Source organism: Rana temporaria, chromosome 11 (genome assembly GCF_905171775.1).
Source record: "Rana temporaria chromosome 11, aRanTem1.1, whole genome shotgun sequence".
In the NCBI taxonomy this organism is placed as follows: domain Eukaryota; kingdom Metazoa; phylum Chordata; class Amphibia; order Anura; family Ranidae; genus Rana; species Rana temporaria.
The window spans coordinates 28809279-28828504 of record NC_053499.1 but is presented as its reverse complement, the minus strand read 5'-3'; the positions used below and the strand labels follow the sequence as shown (position 1 = coordinate 28828504).

General features: G+C 43.9%; 1 protein-coding gene across 1 annotated transcript in view; it reads left to right on the top strand.

The window, feature by feature from the left end:
• Positions 1-19226, top strand: part of SPON1 (spondin 1) — a 343817-nt gene that overhangs the window by 60108 nt on the left and 264483 nt on the right. Inside the window, 1 exon segment of the mRNA XM_040328285.1 lies at positions 1121-1227. Coding sequence (XP_040184219.1) covers positions 1121-1227 — 107 coding nt within the window.

The window sequence follows — 19226 nt, the reverse complement described above, 5'->3', positions numbered from 1 at the left end:
GTAGGGACTTAAAGATCTTGATGGCCGTGGGAATAAGTTCCGCTTCTGATTCAGGGACCCCCCGCAGGCGTAGGTTATGGCGCCTGTTACGATTGTCCAGGTCCTCGATTTGGGACTGCATTTGTATAAACGCTGTGGATAGTGAGTCATATTCCCTGCTTAGGTCTCCATAGGCCAACGCCAGCTCGTCGTGCTTAGTTTCCAGGAGATCGGTTCTCGAGCCGAGGGCCGCGATCTCCTGCGACAACGTGTGGGAGGTTTTGTGGAGTTCCGTTTGGAACTTGGAGGCCAGTTTCTCGTACATAGACTCCAAGCTGGCATCAAGATCAGCCTTAGATAATCCGGCCTGGTGCTCCCGGTTCGTCTCCAAACCCCATGCGGGAGACCCACGCGGTGGTGAGGCTAGCAGTGGAGGGAACTGTAGGCCCGGATCCTCGGCGGCGCCATCTTGCGACATGTTGTCCTGCTCCCGTGCACGGAGGAGATAGTGCGTCAACGTGTGCTGAGCCGGGCCCTTGGACTGTTTCTTCCTCTTCGGCGGCATGCACTACTAGGTTGCGGCTTGAGGGGTGTCAAAATTGGGGAGAAAAGTTTGATCGTATGGCCCTCTAGCAGTGATATTGGTCCGGAGTGGAGCGGAGCTACAGCCTCAGGCGTCCATCCCGATCAGCGCCGCGCATGCGCCCCACGATCGTTTTTTAACCTATGGTGTGTAGGCGCGACGGACCATCAGTCAGCTTCATTGGTTAACCGATGAGAACGGTCCTTCAGACCGTTCTCATCGGATGGACTGATCGTGTGTACGCGGCCTAACCCGAACACTAAATCTCACAGTAACTCTCATACTGACCTTCCCTGTGACCTTATTTCTAACATTCACACTATTTCTCTCATGGGAGGACTCAAGGTTTTCCTATTCCAAATACAGTACGTACCTCTGTTTTAGGTTAAATTTGTGTTTAAAATGCCAGTCCCATTTGGTGTTATACTCCAAATAAGATTTTTGGTTTGTTTTTGGTTATCTACACCAATTCAGATGGTTTGAGGAGTCTGTGAAGTGAGGATATCTCTATAATCTAGCCATCAAAGGGACTCAGTTTCTTCTCTCTTTGTGTTGCAGTCACCCTCTCGGCTACTACTCCGGCGTACTTCAGAGGATTCACACTTATTGCACTGAAAGAAGGTAAAGAAGGGGAAAAAGAAGAGGATCATGCAGGGTCATTTCAGGTAAGAATATCCTCTTGTTATGTTAAAGGAGAACTCAAGATGGGATAAGAAGCCACTAGAAAATGTATATAATATCAACAAGTACTTGGTGTATTGTGGTTATCTGTATACATTTCCTAGAGAGTCTCGTTTGAAGGCCTCCCTATATGTATATTGTACTACTGTGGTGTCACATTTGTATTGCTTCATATACTAACCACCAGAACCACCAGACTTGTGAGTAAGAGCCAGGGATGAAATATTACTGTCCACAAAACAATGTTCCGGTTTAACAATGGCCACTAAATAAAATCTGTGGATGGTGTATTTTTTAAGGGGCCACCATGTAAAATAATTTACCCATAAGCCCTTTTTTGTCTAGATGTCTTCAATGAGCCCGAATAACGGTTAGGCCCCGTACACACGTCCGAGAAACTCGACGGGCAAAACACATCGTTTTGCTAGTCGAGTTCCTTGTGAAGCCGCCGAGGATCTTGGCGAGCCAAAGTTTCCCATTGACTAACGAGGAAATAGAGAACATGTTCTCTATTTGGCTCGACGAGATCCTCGTCGGCTTCCTCGGCGAAAAGTGTACACACGACCGGGTTTCTCGGCAGAATACGGCTCCCATCGAGTTTCTTGCTGAATTCTGCCGAGAAACTCGGTCGTGTGTACGAGACCTTACTCAGTGACTAAGTTACCCTTTTAAAACCTAAGTTCAGTCAGCCCCGAAGGAGCTGCAGGTTTGATTTGGGTCTACGCTCTGGCTATCAACCCCTGAAACTGTCTCGAACCCGCCCTTGGCACAACTGGTATCAGTAGGAATTGTGGACCCCAATGGATGTTGGGGAGCACAATATTTGTTTTTCTTTGTTATCACACGGCGTGGACCAGGTAAGTTCCCTACACCTCGTTTTAAGGTAAGTATTTCATAATGAGCTAGTATGCGGTGTGGCGTATAGTTTTATACTGGATCCCAAGTCTTAGCGGTTTAGACATTAAAGTGGTTGTACACCCTGTACAATCACTTTTACCTACAGGTAAGCCTAGATTGAGGCTTATGTGTAGGTGCAACAAATATCTCCTAAACCTACCCGGTTTGTATGATCATTTCTTCTGCGCATGCGCCAATGTATTTGGCGCATGCGCAGTTTAGAAAGGGCACGGTGTGCCGTTTCTAGCTGGGGGCATGCCGTGACTGGCGGCTCTCGTGCGCATGCGTGGGAGTGACGTCACTTGACTTTGGCCAATCACAGAGCCGGAGTTCACGGCCCCGGAAGAAAGAGGGCTGAAGATGGACGTTTACAGCCAGCAGAGACATCGCAGGCTTAGGTTTCAGGTAAGTGACACATAATGGACTACTATGCAATGCATATTAGCCCATTATGCTTTACCTTTGCATGGAAATAAAGTTATTTTGAGGGGACAGCAAATGTACACTATTATACAAGCTGTACACTCACTACTTTACATTGTAGCAAAGTGTAATTTCTTCAGTGTTGTCACATGAAAAAATGTAATAACATATTTACGAAAAATAGTAAAGGGGTGTACTTACTTATGTGAGATATAATAACTACTGTGGGCCAGATTCTCGTAAAAGAGCGTATCTTTGTTCCGGCGTAGCGTATCATATTCACGCTACGCCTCGTTTTTCACGCAACTTAGACGGGCAAGTGCAGTATTCTCAAAGCACTTGCTCCGTAAGTTGCGGCGGTGTAGCGTAAATAGGCCGGCGTAAGCCCGCGTAATTCAAATGTGGAACAGGGGGGGCGTGTTTTATGTAAATAATTTGTGATCCGACGTGATTGACCTTTTTGCGCCGTCCGTGGAATATCCCAGTGTGCATTGCTCCAAAGTACGCCGCAAGGACGTATTGGTTTTGACGTGAACGTAAATGACGTCCAGCCCCATTCACGGACGACTTACGCTAACGACGTACATTTTTCAAAAATTCGATGCGGGAACGACGTCCATACTTAACATTGGTACGCCGCATGTACGCCACCATATAGCAAGGGTAACTTTACGCCGGGAAAAACCTAACGTAAATGACGTATCTGTACTGCGTCGGCCGGGCGTACGTTCGTGAATTTGCGTATCTAGCTGATTTACATATTTCTAGGCGTAAATCAGCGTACACGCCCCTAGCGGCCAGCGTAAATATGCAGTTAAGATCCGACGGCGTAAGAGACTTACGCCGGTCGGATCTAATAGAAATCTATGCGTAACTGATTCTTAAAAATCAGGCGCAAAGATACGACCGCTCAGACTCAGAGATACGACGGCGTATCTGGAGATACGCCGTTGTATCTCCTTTGAGAATCTGGGCCTGTATGTATAAAATATCCAAACCTGCAATTCTTTTTTAACAGAACCTAATGTATTAATATTCCAAGGCATAGAACTTTTTCCATATATTGATTGAATTATATGAGAATTATGCTCAAATATGAAAAAAATAATAATAATTTTGTTGGCCATACCTAAAAATATTTCCCAGCAACAGTAATGGAGCAACTGTCTTTGCGTCCTCAGCTATAGATGAGCAAATCTCTCTCTAACTGAAAATGACAGGCTAGACTGAGATATTGTATTTACAAAAAGATTTCTCACTGTAAGCGCTTTGACTGTCAGAGTGATCACTTACCTATGAACTACAGCAATTACTTTCGGCCATTAATATTGGAGCAAAGCTGTCAGGGGACATTATGATCACAGGCCTCAGGTGAACACTTAGGGACACAATGCCGACAAAACAATGCCTTGCATAGGAGTCTTTTCATGACTTAAATCTACTGTGGGAAATAATGAAGGCAGCTGAACTCCAGGCAGATCTAAAAATACACCAATTAATTCTGGTATGTATTCATTAAAGCAGTATTAAACCCAAAAGCAAACATTTATTATATTGCAGCTTAACACGTGTGATGGCTGCATTCATTTTCTTTTTTAAAGTGGGAGTTCACCCGAAAACATTTTTTTTAACATTAGATTGATCCCCATTTTGTGAAGGGGAATCGGGTAGTTTTTTTTTTAAAACGAAGCTGTACCTACCATTTTAGAGAGAGATCTTCTCCGCCGCTTCCGGGTATGGTCTTCGGGACCTGGCGTTCCTATTTGATTGACAGTCTTCCGACAGGCTTCCGACGGGCGCATCTATCGCGTCACGAGTAGCCGAAAGAAGCTGAACGTCCGTGCGGCTCTATACGGCGCCTGCGCACCGACGTTCGGCTACTTTCGGAAAATCGTGACGCGATGTATGCGACCGTCGGAAGCCTGTCAATCAAATAGGAACGCCCAGTCCGGCAGCCCATACCCGGAAGCGGCGGAAAAGATCGCTCTCTAAAACGGTAAGTACTGCTTAGTTTTTAAAAAAAACTACCCGATTCCCCTAGACAAAATGAGCATTAATCTAATGTTAAAAATTAACTTTTCCGGGTGAACCTCCACTTTAAGCTTTCTTTAATTTATTTTTACCTGGTGATCTGGCCAGTGGGTCTGTTGTTTTTTTCAGAATAAACCATTCACCGCTGACAGGGGGCTTACAATGATCAGCTTTTATCTATTTAAAATCTTTATCCAAAAAGAAAAAAAAACTGTAACTACTGTAACTGCTTACCCACTTCAGCCCCTGGAAGAATTTACCCCCTTCCTGACCAGAGCCCTTTTTGCGTTTCGGCACTGCGTCAATTTAACTGACAATTGCACGGTTGTGCGATGTGGCACCCAAACAAAATTGACGTCCTTTTTCCCCACAAATAGAGCTTTCCTTTGGTGTTATTTGATCACCTCTGCAGTTTTTATTTTTTTTGCTATAAACAAAAAAAGAGCGACAATTTAAAAAAAAAAAAAAATATGTTTTTTTATGTTTTGCTATAATAAATATCCCCCAAAAAAATATTAAAAAAAATATATTTTTTTTCAGTTTAGGCCGATATGTATTCTTCTACATATTTTTGGTAAAATGTTGCCCCCAAACAAAATTTTCGTCCTTTTTTCCCACAAATAGAACTTTCTTTTGGTGGTATTTGATCACCTCTGCCGTCTTTATTTTTTGCGCTATAAACAAAAAAAGAAGAGCGTCAATTTTGAAAAAAAAGCAATATTTTTTACTTTTTGCTACAATAAATATCCCCCAAAAATATACTAAACATTTGTTTTCCCTCAGTTTTGGCCGATATGTATTCTTCTGCATATGTTTGGTAAAATAAATTGCAATAAGCGTTTATGGATTGGTATGCGCAAAAGTTATAGCATCTACAAAATAGGGGATAGATTTATGGCATTTTTATTATTATTTTTTTTTACTAGTAATGGCAGCGATCTGCGATTATTATCATGACTGCGACATTATGGCGGACACATCGGACACTTTTGACACAAAGCGCGGTGACGTACAACACGTACGACGGCACTATAAAGGGGAAGTACCATTCGGATGGCGCCACCCATTGGGCTGCTTTTGCTGATTTTGTGTTAGTAAAAGTTTGGTGAGAGACGATTCGCGCTTTTCAGTCTTCGTGCTTTTCAGTCTGTTACAGCGTGACGAATGTGCTATCTCCATTACAAACGCTAGTTTTACCAGAACGAGCGCTCCCGTCTCATAACTTGCTTCTGAGCATGCGTGTTTTTTTCCTGTCGTTAAAGCCCACACACGACCGTTTTCACAACGTGAAAAACGACGATAAAAGTTTGAGCATGTTCTAAATTTTTAATGGCCATTTTTCACATTGAGAAAAATGCTCTGGAGCCTACACACGATCATTTTTTAATGACCATTTAAAAAAATTGCATTTTTCACGTCATGAAAAACGGTCGTGTGCACGCGGCTTGAGGCTTTAGACTGAATGGGGCGGGGGGGGGGGGGTTTAACTTTGGGAGCCAATCAGGTATCCTAAGTGCACATGTGCTTACAAGGAACATGTCTTACAGGAATAGAGAGCAGAGGGATGACTTCTACAGTATTCTGCTGCCGCCTCACTGTCCAATCATGGGCTTGGTCCACCGAGATGACCAAGACGTTTTGTTAAACTGCAGTATTAAAAAAGTACCGGTAATCGATCTGGCTCCATTATCTGGCTGTACTGTGTAGATCTCAGCAATGGATGGATAGAGATACAAATCCTTTGTGAAGTAAAAGCCATTCCCATGTATGTATTTCAATTATGGGCGTAATCGTAATTTTCGGCAGGCGTATCGTAGTAACACTACGCCGCTGCAACTTTGAGAGGCAAGTGCTTTGTATTGTATTCACAAAGCACTTGCCTCTAAAGTTACGGCGGCGTAACGTAAATCTGCCGGTGTAAGGGCGGGGAATTCAAATGATAAAGATGTGGGCGTGTTTTATGTTAATTTTACTTGACCCGACGTAAATGACGTTTTTTTTCAACGGCGCATGCGCCGTCCGTGGGGGTATCCCAGTGCGCATGCTTGAAATTAACCCACAACAAGCCAATGCTTACGACGTGAACGTCATTCTACGCAAAGCCCTATTCGCGAACGACTTACGCAAACAACGTCAAATTTTCAAAATTCTACACTGGAACCACGTCCATGCTTAACATAGGATACGCCTCATATAGCAGGGGTAACTATACGCCAAAAAAAGCCTTACAGAAACGACATAAAAAAAATGCGTCGGCCGGACGTACATTCGTGGATCGCCGTATCTAGCTAATTTGCATACTCGACGCGGAAATAGACGGAAACGCCACCTAGCGGCCAGCATAAATATGCACCTTAGATCCGACGGCGTACTCAGGCCTCATACACACGACCGGACATGTCCGCTGAAACTGGTCCGCGGACCAGTTTCAGAGGACAGATCCGATCGTGTGTACAGGCTAGCGGACAGATTTCCAGCGGACAAAAGTTTCTTAGCATGCTAAGAAACATGTCCGCTGGAGAGCTGTCCGTCGGACATGTCCGCTGGTTAGTACGTCTAACCAGCGGACCGAAATCCCGCGCATCCGTCAAATTGATTTGACGAATGCGTGGAAGCATTGAACTCGCGCGATAGAGAACGTCGGTGTCGTCTACGTCACCGCGTTCTCTGTCTGCGTGGATTTTGGTTTGATGGTGTGTACAGCCATCAGACCAAAATCTCAGAGCGGACATGTCCGATAAAAACGGTCCGCGGACCGTTTTCATCGGACATGTCCTGTGGTGTGTACAAGGCCTCAGACGTACGCCAGTCGGATCTAGCCCAGCTTCAGGCGTATCTTGTTTTGTGGATACAAAACAAAGATACGCCGGAGCAACCTAGAAGTTACGCGGCGTATCAATAGATATGCCAGCGTAACTTCTTTGTAGATCTGCCCCTATGTGTTTAGCTGTTTGCCTGAAATTTGGCTTTAAAGTTGAACTTACTGGTACAGTATGATGTCACCATCTCCGTAAGGTTTAGAACACAAATTTCCATCATTGTCAGAATTCCTTATTCCAGACTGGAAATCTGTCTCACCACAAACATACCACAAAAGCGGAACTTCAATCTGGCAGAATTTTTGGGAGGTGGAAAGATGGTTAAAACAAAATGAAATAAAGTCTAGTGACGTTTAGAAAAGAACATCTTTTTCCACAATTTCCTATGTTTTACATGGGGTGACATTTAACCCATTCTCACCGGAAACATCTGGCAGTAAAGTCTGCTATCTTGCTCTGTTTGATTACTGGAAGTGCAACAATATGACCAAAACTTGAACTTCCACTGTCCAATGATTGTGAGTCAGGGATGGTGTCACTATTTATCTAGAATGCTGCTAACAGATTTATAGAGACAGTATACTATGTAGTATGTGACCTTGGCTTATTCAGTTATGGAACGAGGAAAGGCATTGCCTTTTATATTATTTGTGTTCTTGGAGCAACATTCTACAGAGATGTGTTACCCAAGGACTTAAATCACTGGTGCCCAACCTGCGGCCCCCTGGCACTTATTGTGTGGCCCTTGAGGTCCTTTCAGACAGTAGATTGTAGGGGGACAAACATGGAAGGATGGATTTGTAAAAGAACTGTAATGTTAGCAAACTGCAGTCTCCTGTAATGCATTCTCCAGTATCTAGGGCTTTTTTTCATGGTGAACTTGGTGGAACTCAGTTCCACCACCTCTGACTCAGACCCTTGGGGGGGTCACCACAATCAATTGTAAACACAGAAGTCCGGTTTTTGTGTTTTTAGGTGACAGATCTGTGTGTAATGAAATCTTTTAGCTAGATTCAGGTAGGAGAGCCTAACGTTAGGCAGGCATAGCGTATCGCATATACGCTACGCCACCGTAAGTTAGAGAGGCGAGTGCTGTATTCACAAAGCACGAGTCCTAAGTTACAGTGGCGTAGCGTAAATGTGCCGGCCTAAGCGCGCCTAATTCAAATTGTGAAGAGGTAGGCGTGTTTTATGTTAATGAATCGTGACCCGACGTGATTGACGTTTTTTACGAATGGCGCATGCTCCAAATTACGCCGCAAAGACTTATTGGGTTCGACGTGAACGTAAATTATGCCCAGCCCCATTCACTGACAACTTACACAAACGAAAAACATCACGTAAAAAAATTTAAAATTTGATGCGGGACCGACGTCCATACTTAACATTGGCTAGGCCAGCTTTTTGTTGGACTAACTTTACGCCTGAAAACGCCTTACGTAAACGGCGTATCTTTACTGCGACGGGCAAGTGTACATTCGTGAATAGGCGTATATCGCTGATTTACGCATTCTAGGCGTAAATCAGCGAACACGCCCCTAGCGGCCGGCCTAAATAGACAGCTAAGATACGACGGCGCCCGCAGTCGTATCTTAGCTAGATTTAAGTGTATCTCAATTTGAGAATACACTTAAATTTAGGATGGCGCAGATTCAGAGTTACGACGGCGTATCTACTGATACGCCGGCGTAAACCTCTCTAAATCTGGCTATTTGTATTTAATGCCCCTTTAAAGCCATGTACACACGATCAGTCCATCCGAAGGACCGTTCTCATCGGTTAACCTATGAAGCTGACTGATGGTCTGATGTGCCTACACACCATCAGTTAAAAAAACGATCGAGTCCAACGCGGTGACGTAAAACACAACAACGTGCTGAGAAAAATTAAGTTCAATGCTTCCAAGCATGCGTCGACTTGATTCTGAGCATGTGCAGGTTTTTAACCGATGCTTTTGCGTACTAACCATCGGTTTTGACCTATCGGTTAGGCGTCCATCGGTTGAATTTTAAAGCAAGTTCTACATTTTTGGACCGAAGGATAACTGACCGATGGGGCCCACACACGGTCGGTTTGGACCGATGAAACGGTCCTTCAGTTCGTTTTCATCGGTTTAAGCTGATTGTGTGTACACGGCCTAAGACTCTCCTACTGTTCGTGAAATTTGACTGACCACACCCACTATTTGATGTGATTTGGAGGGTGTGTGTGGGGGAGGGGTTTTGGGGGGGCCGTGGTTGAGTTCCAGCACCTATTGTTTGAGAAAAAAGCCCTGCCAGTATCTAACCATCTCCATGCTGCATGTAGTCTTTGATCATCTTCTGTTGCATGTATTCATGACTAGGATAAAACAGATGTCACTAACCACTCACCATCAAAACCCTTATGCCCCTACGTCCTCTTATCATTTATACCTAATAAATCACACCAACACCGATTTGGGTGCAATTGTGACAAATTGGCCATGGCGGCCATTTTTTACCAAATAACAGATAACCAATGTAAACATTCCTTTAAAAAGAAACATAATGATAATATAAATAATCAGGGTCATCGATCTTTGAAGGCACAGGGGAACCAACAATCGTTTATGTATCTGAGGAATCACTTAAAGGCTCCCAACTGCATCACAGTGGCTCAAAGACAACGCCGACTCTTCTCAGATACATAAACCTCCATGTCACAACTTCCCAGTTAACCCACCGTTAACTGGAAATTCTCCATAGGACTCCATACCATAGATGGGGTCCTAGTGTGTGAAATCACTGTTAATATTGACCATATTTTCAATGGGATTAAGGTCTGGAGATTTGAAGACCACTCCAGGGCCTTAATGTGTTTCTTCTTGAGCCTCTCTTTTGTTGCCTTTGCTGTGTGTTTTGGGTTATTGTCATGCTGGAATACCCATCCACGACATATTTTCAATGTCCTGGCTGAGGGAAGGAGGTTCTGACCCAAGATTTGAGGGTACATTCATCGTCCTATTGATGCAGTGAAGATGTCCTGTCCCCTTAGCAGAAAAACACCCCCAAAGCATAATGTTTCCACTTCCATGTTTGATTGTGGGAATGGTGTTCTTGGGGGTCATAGGCAGCATTCCTCCTCCTCCAAACAAGTCAAGTTAAGGTGATGACAAAGAGCTCGATTTTACTCTCATCTGACCACAACACGTTCATCCAGTTGTCCTCTGAATCATTTAGATGTTCATTAGCAAACTTCAGACAGGTCTGTACATGTGCTTTCTTGAGCACGGGGACATTGTGGGCGGTGCAGGATTTCAGTCCTTCACGGCATAGTGTGTTACCAATTTTTTTCTTGGTGACTATGGTCCCAGCTGCCCTGAGATCTTTGACAAAATTCTCCCACGTAGTTCTGGGCTGATTCCTCACCGTTCTCATGATCATTAAAACTCCACGAAGTGAGATCTGGCATGAAGTCCCAGAACGAGGGAGATCGACAGTTATATTGTGTTTCTTCCATTTGCGAATAATCCCACCAACTGCTGTCACCCTCTCACCAAGCTGCTTAGCGATGGTCTTGTAGCCCATTCCAGCTTTGTGTAGGTCTACAATCTTGTCCCTGACATCCTTGGACAGCACTTTGGTCTTGGCCATGGTGGAGAGATTGGAATCTGATTGATTGCTTATGGGGACAGGTGTCTTTTATACAGGCAACAAGCTGAGATTAGGAGCACTCCCTTTAAGAGAGTGCTCCTAATCTCAGCTCGTTACCTGTATAGAAAACACCTGGGAGCCAGAAATCTTGCTGATTGATAGGGGATTGATAGGAGATCAAATACTTTTTTCACTCATTTTTTACTCATGCAAATCAATTTATAACTTTTTTGAAAATAATTTTTCAGGATATTTTTGTTGTTGTTCTGTCTCTCACTGTTGAGCTATATAGAGCTATTTCACACTCTGCTCCTCTAAGCTGGAGCAAGGTCTGATGGAAATGATGTTTATGCTATTTGCCCTTTATTCAGGTTATTTATGGATTACACAAATGTAGTAGATGAGAAAATGTTTGTTTGCTGTTGCTTGCTAAGATCAGTGGTATTTTCCGTGATGGGAGGCAATAGACCAATTGATTAACGGTTTAGCTCAATCAAAGTAAATCACAAAGGTGCAGCAAATGCGGTTTTATACCAAAAGTTCAGAACAACCCAATTAGGTCACACTAATCCTGTGGCACAGGAGAGGATTAATGGCGATGTAACAACCTTGGCAGGAAAAATAGAGTCATTATTTCAGATGGATCATATTGTGGAAACACCGTAGGGGAACCCGGAGGAGGTCATCTTGTATACTGTACTAAGCAGTAAAGAATGCTGGATTTAAAAATCTGATTAGGCTATTAGAAGATGACTAGGTAGGTGTTCTTCACCACCTAGGCCAGCTTCCCACACCAGTTATTTTATATTACAGAATAGAGAAAATTAAAGCGCTCATCATTATGAAACTCAAGTCTTGGGATTCAAACTGGTCACTTCCTCGTTGCAGTGTGCGTGGTGAAGTAATAGCTCCTCCTTACGTGTTTCGTCACAACCAACATCATCTTACAGCAAGATATTATATGTCATTTGTTAATAGCATGGCATTTTTGATTTACAAATTATCTAATTGCTTTGCCAGCTGCTGTATGGGTCTTTTAGTGCGGTTTCTTGTCTTTCGTGTTGGTTTATAGTAGGAATTATAGTGCCTTGTATCAATGTGAGAGATAGTGTCTATTATCAGTGGGAGGAATAGTCCCCCAAGGGCCGGATAAGGGAAAGCAAAAGGCCACAATTTGGAGTTCACTGATTTAAATTATTAGGAGTGAAAACCGAGGGGGGGGGGGAAGAAGGACAAAGGCATTTGGCTCTCAAAGTAGAACAGTTTCTCCAAATGGGTGACGGTTGGTAGCTATGAAGACTGGTGACAGGTGCAATGATGAATCAATATTTCTTAAGAAACAGTCCAGTGCAAAAAAGTGTTGTTGAATGGTCTCTTCAAATGTGCAAAATGTTCAATAAAAGGGTAAGATAAAGTGACCCAGTGCAAAGAGATTCAAAGTTATGTGATCACACTTGTAGCCCCCTTCTTTTTCTCTTTTCAGTCCACACACAGCCTCTCAATTCTAAGGAAGACCCCACTGGGTCTAGTCAAGCATCTATACAATCCTCAGTGGCAATCTTTCCTCTTTGTTTGGAAGTGACACATTGACTTATGGTCTGGGCCGCGACTGGAAATTACATCACCTGGCTCCTCCCGACATGTTGCGTCACAATCATGTGATTTTTTCAAGGGTTGAGACCGTAAGTCCTTGTTTTAACGCTGTTGAGTGCTTAGTTTTTTACATAGTTTAAGAGAGGTCTATTAGGATGGAAACCATGCAGGAGAGGAGCCTCCAGTGTCTGCAGCCACAGCCGTGTCACTTCCAAACAAACAGGAAAGGAGAGGAGATTGCCACTGAGGATTGTATAGATGCTTGAGTAGACCCATTGGGGTCTTCCTTAGAGGTAAGAGGCTGGGCACACTGTGTGTGGATTGAAAAGAGAAAAAAGAAGGGGGCTACAAGTGTGATCACATCACTTTGAATCTCTTTGCACATGGCCACCTATCTTACCCTTTTTTGCACATCTGAAGAGACTATTTATGTAACAGCACTTTTTTGCACTGGACGTTTTTTTTTATGTAATATTAATTCATCATTGCACCCTTGATGTTTATTTTCACAGTTGCATAATGTTTGACTGAAATTTTGCACACTTTTATATTTACTGTTATGATTTTTTTTTGCATCTTTATTGATTAATTATTGCGATATTGCACAGATTATTCATTATTTAGAGTGCATTTATATAGCGCCCCTCCATCATATACATTTAAGGTGATCAGCACATGTATGAACATGTTTGTACTGTACTTGTTTCAATGTGTTTATCATTGTACACATTTCTATCCCCAGAGCAGCTGGAGGATAACTTTCTCATTAGCATACATCTTGACTCTCGTTAAATCAATATTGCTACTCAGCTCATAGCTACTGAAAGATAAAATGAATGTTTATCTGGCAGATGAGTATGTAAATGAAATCTGATGCCCCCTCAGCCATAATTTAATTGTGTCCTCTCCTCCCTTCCAGCCTGTACAATGCTTTTCTCACCCCCTCCCTCCTGGCTGGTCTTCAGCAAGCTGTCCTGTGTCTCATTTTGACTTGTGTATATAAGGAGGTCTGAGTGCCTAAGGGGGCCACAATGTGTCTCTCATTGTTGAGTTCTAGGAATTATTTAACATTCTCTTCACTGCTTCCTGTGACCTCTAGTTCCCAGAGAACTTCTGCCTTCTATGGAAAATGTTCGACTTGTAAAAGAAAACTACCGTATTTATTCGAGTATAACGCGCACCCGTGTATAACGCGCACCCCTAATTTTCAATTAAAAATCGGTATAAAATCATTGTAATTGCCAAAAATAATTTATGTCCAGCCATGCCCCCTGTATGTCCAGCCATGCCCCCTGTATGTCCAGCCATGCCCCCTTGTATGTCCAGCCATGCCCCTTGTATGTCCAGCCATGCCCCTTGTATGTCCAGCCATGCCCCCTGTATGTCCAGCCATGCCCCCGTATGTCCAGCCATGTGACCTGTATGTCCAGCCATGCCCCTTGTATGTCCAGCCATGCCCCCGTATGTCCAGCCATGTGCCCTTACCTTTAATCACGCAGCGCGCGGGAACATTACAGACAGCGTTCGTTTGAACAGCTGTTTTCCCTGCCACGCATAGACACTCCCCCTTGCTCGCGATTGGACAGATCTGTCCAAGGGGGAGTGTCTACGCGCGGCAGGGAAAACAGCTATTCAAACGAAAGCTGTCTAATGTTCCCCCACGCCGCGTGATTAACGTTGTAGCGGCTTCGGTAGCAGCGGCGTGTGCGGTGGCGGTAGCAGCGGCGTGTGCGGCGGCGGCAGCAGCGGCGGTAGCGGCGGGGGGGATAAAGTCCTCGAGTATAACGCGCACCCAAACTTTGATCTTTTTTTTGGGTATAAAATTTTGCGCGTTATACTCGAATAAATACGGTATATGTGTTGCGTTTCTGCAAATGGTTTTCGCATTCCAATTCCAAATCTACAATGCTATGTAGAAAAAGCTCAGGAATACCAGGGTATTCCGAGAAAATGCATTGTACAACTTAAAGGGGTGTTCCAGTCAGTCAGTTTCAGTTTATGTTTTTTAAAAGTCCGCAGCTACAAAAAGTGTAGGTGCTGGCTTTTAATAAACATACACTCACCTGCTCCACATTCCAGCGACGCGCCGGACGGGGCTCCACTCCTCTCCCACCCTCTCCGGCCGGCGTCTTCATTCCAAGTGTGGGCACCCGGCAGTGACAGCTTTCGGCTTCACGGCCGGGCACCCAGTGAGCATGCACGAGCATCACTCCGCATGCGCGAGCGGCGCTGCGCCATCCTATTGGACAGGATTTTTTTTTTAGATTAGAATAAAAACAGTCTACAGTAATTGTTTGGAGAGTTCTAAAGGCTAATGCCGCGTGCACGCGACCGCTTTTCATGGCGAGAAAAATGCAATTTTTTTAATCGGTCGTTAAAAACGATCGTGTGTAGGCTCCAGAGCATTTTTCTCAACGAGAAAAATGGCCATTAAAAATTTAGAACCTGCTCTATTTTTTCTCGTCGTTTTTCTCGTCGTCGGTTTTCTCGTCGTGAAAAATGGTTGTGTGTAGGCTTTAACAATGGGGAAAAAACGCACATGCTCAGAAGCAAGTTATGAGATGGGAAATTAGCATAATCAGCCCATGGCGCCATTCGAATGGAACTTCCCCTTTATAGTGCCATCGTACGTGTTGTATGTCACCGCGCTTTGCTCGAGCATTTTTTATCACGATCGTGTGTATGCAAGGCAGGCTTGAAAGGAATCACGTTCCCATGACATGAAAAACGGTCATGTGTACGCGGCATGAGTATTACACAACAAATTTGTTGTCATCACTTGGTGATGGCAAAAGAGGGATCTTTAGATCCCTCGGCCTGTAGAATAGAAAAAGCCAGCCAATCCCCGCTCCAATCACAATAATCACACAGGCTGGTAGGCGTCTATATATGCACATACCTTCTGTACCAACTGTTTACATTACTTTTTTTGATGAATGCTGTGTTTTGTTTGAGGCTTCCTGCAGACTAGCTGGTTTTTCATGAAAACATTTACCACTTATCTTAGAGGCTTCTTCATTTAATTTGATGATGGAGAATTTCCCGGCATTAAACTCCTATGGGTAGTTTGGCCACCATAATCTAGTTACTGTAATGCACATATGGTATGCATTATCTGGAATCTTTTACTCAAGGGATAATTGCTTTTAAAATGTTCTGTATCTAAATCCAAGAATGTAAATGTAATATATTGCAGCTTATCACTCCCCAGATGTGGTGGTGGCATTTTTTCTTTTTAATCTGGTATTGTCATCTGGTGAGCCTGCCGGTAGTAATACACTTCCTGTACTAAGGTGGCTACATCTGTCACCCTAGGCTGCTCGCTCCTGATTTGAACTACAGAACACAATACAGTGGAGCCTTGGATTACGAGCATAATCTGTTCCAGGAGAAAGCTTGTAATCCAAAGCACTCGCATATCAAAGCGAGTTTCCCCATAGAAGTCAATGGAAACAAAGATAATTTGTTCCGCATTGACTTCTATGGCAAGCAATACTGCATGTGGGGGGGTGCCGGAGAGCCTCGAAAATACTTGGGACAGCTCGTCTGATCTCGGAAACACTTGGGAACTGAGTATTTCCAAATTATTCCGAGTACAGTTGAACCTCGGATTACAAGCATAATCCGTTCCAGGAGAATGCTTGTAAACCAAAGTATTCACATATCAAAGCGAGTTTCGGCGTCCGTCTGCGGCTTCGGGTGTCCTCTTCGTCGGGTCCGGCGTCCTTCTGCGGCGTCCTCTCCGCTCGATCCCCGCTTTCCCTCGCCGAGTTTGAATACTGAGCCGGCATATACCGAGCGCAGTACACTCGTGTATAGTCGGGCAGGCTCGGCTACTCTCGCGCTCACGTCCTGTACGTCCAGGACGTGAACGCGAGAGGAGCCCAGCCTGCCCGACTATACACGAGTGTACTGCGCCGGTGCAGTATTCAAACTCGGCGCGGGAAATCGGGTATCGGCGTATATCGCGCACCCACGCTTTTGCCCTGATTCTCAGGGCAAAAAAGTGTGCGGTATACGCCGATAAATACGGTACTTAAAATGTATGCATGTTAATGCATTCCAAGGGCCAGAATACATTTATATTTTAGCCACTAAAATTAATTTACGTTCAAACGCTTTATGCTTAAACGCGCAAGCAATACGCAGCTTTAAGTGCGTATTCACTTAAGCCGCAGTGTCCTGCCAGCAGTTCTGGCATTCAGAGGGGCTTTTTACATTTACTTTGTGCATTGGAGGGTTCTTATTATGTAATTGGCTCATGTCTAAATTGTTCCTAGTATGTATTAATGTAATAGATTGGAAGCTCCTTGAGGGCAGGAACTGATGTGATGTATAATATATCAATATATAAAATATATATATTATAATATATATATATATATATATATATATATATATATATATATATATATTGTATATATACAGATATCTATGTGTGTGTGTGTAGAGTGCTGTGTATATTGTTGGCACTATAAAAGTTCCTGTAATAAATAACATTTTTCTCCTCTAAACTGGCATGGTGAGGCCAAGTCAGAGAATGTGTTTGCTCGTGCTTAGTACATGATCTAAGCAGACAATACACAGCTGCCTTTCCAATTCAGTGCAAAACGGACTGTGGGAAGATGATGGGTCAATATTTCTCTGGCTGAAAGTTGTCAGTGTCTGGGATTTAATGATAGGCTGGAGCGTACACTGTGATTTATCTGAGCTGCTAATGTTCTTGAACCACAACTTACAAGATGCTCTGAACCCTTCCCATTGTGGAAACTTTGTTCTTTCTTGAGAAAAAATGCCTTTTGCTGAAACACAAAACGACTTTATAGAGTGTCTGGGAAATTCATGGCAATTGGAAATCTCTCAGCGTATTGAAGTGTAACACATTAAAAATAGGTCATTCTGCACTTGACATTTGAATCCACTTGTCATCCTTTCCACTTGTGAAGTAGGAGCGGGGGTTAGAATCCCAAGTCATCACCCCAAGAGAACCAGCATCTTTGCCTACCTTTCTCCACCAGTGTTTAATGGAACCCTAGGTTCCTCCAAAGGTTGCTAGGAGGTCCTGGAGCTATGGGCAAATTGTGCCTCTAATGCCTTATACACAGGATCGGTTTTTGCGGCGGTAAAAAGTCCGTCGGGAAAAACAAGGGGAAAACCGAGAACCTGCTCGGTAGCTTTTTCCCCCTCAGGAAAACTGCCATGTGAGCTTTGGTCGGGAATCCCAGCCATGTGTATGCTCCACCGCAGGCTTTCCCCATAGAAAAACTGCGGGCTTAAAAACCACTGGGGATCCCAGCAGGAAAAAATAAAACATGTTCTAATTTTTCCCGCCAGGATTCCCGGCCAAAAGCTCTCATGGCAGTTTTCCTGTGTGTACGAGGCATTAGATGAATAACCACTGGCATCAATGTTCATGTTATCTAAACGTAAGGGAGGACTCTTCCTACTGACCACAAATGTAAGGAGCATCCTTCCCATTGACCATCATGCTAAGGAACCATGAGTTGGGGATATAAGAATTATTAGCAGTGGTTCCCTAAAACTGGAAAGTTATTTTAAGGGTTTTTCTGTGTTAACAATGTTAAAGGTCATCTCTGGGAAACAACAGAATTATCCCTCGCAGTGGTGCAGTGCCCACACTGCAAGGGTAATTTCTTATTTAGGTCTAGGAGACACAGAAAAGCAGATTTACTTACCCAGTCCACCACTCCTTCCCACTGCTACACCAGTCCCTTCAGGCTCTTTTAGACCACTCCACTGGTCTAAGGTCCTGACGTCATCAAGACCAGAGCAGGGTCCATAACCCTATACTGGATGTATGGACCCTGAGGGATATTCCACTGATGGAGCTTGGGCGAATGTTCTTCGGCGGGAGGAGCAGAGAACCAGTTAAATAAAGAAACTTTTCTTTTCCCCTAGATAAAGTGAGCAGTTAAACCTTGTAATGTGGTCACAGCCCCACTACAGGGGATCATTTTAATGTTTCCTGGAATTGGCCTTAAAGTGAATCCTGACGGGAAAACCGTGAACCTGCTCAGTAACTTTGCCGTGTACACTCGAGAGGTTTTCCCATCGGGGAAAACTGCGGGAGAGCTTTGGCCTGGGAATCCCGGCCGTGTGTATACTCCCTCACAGTGTTTCCCCATAGGAAAACTGCCGGGTTTAAAACAGGCGGGAAAATAGAGAGCAGGATCTCTATTTTCCCACCGGGATTCCCGGCAGTTTTCCTGTTGGGAAAACTGCCAGGAAGCATACACACGTCCAGTTTTCCCGGCCAAAAGCTCTCCCCGCAGTTTTCCTGGCAGGAAAACCGGTCGTGTGTATGGGGCTTTAGTCTTTTGATTAGGCATAACAAATGTTGTTGCTTCTTGCATTTGACCATCACGTATGGAGATGGTCTGTATCGGCTAAAGTCCCAATAATCTTATGCATTTGTAGTCTATTGAATTTAGAGATGATGGTACCAGAGCAATGATAGCTCATTAGTCATGTAATCTTCAACTTTTGATTTTGCTCATCCCTCCTCTTAATCTGTTAGTATCTCCAGCTGTAGACTGTTGGTAGTCAAATGAAAATGATGTAAGACTTGACACCTTCACAAGCACA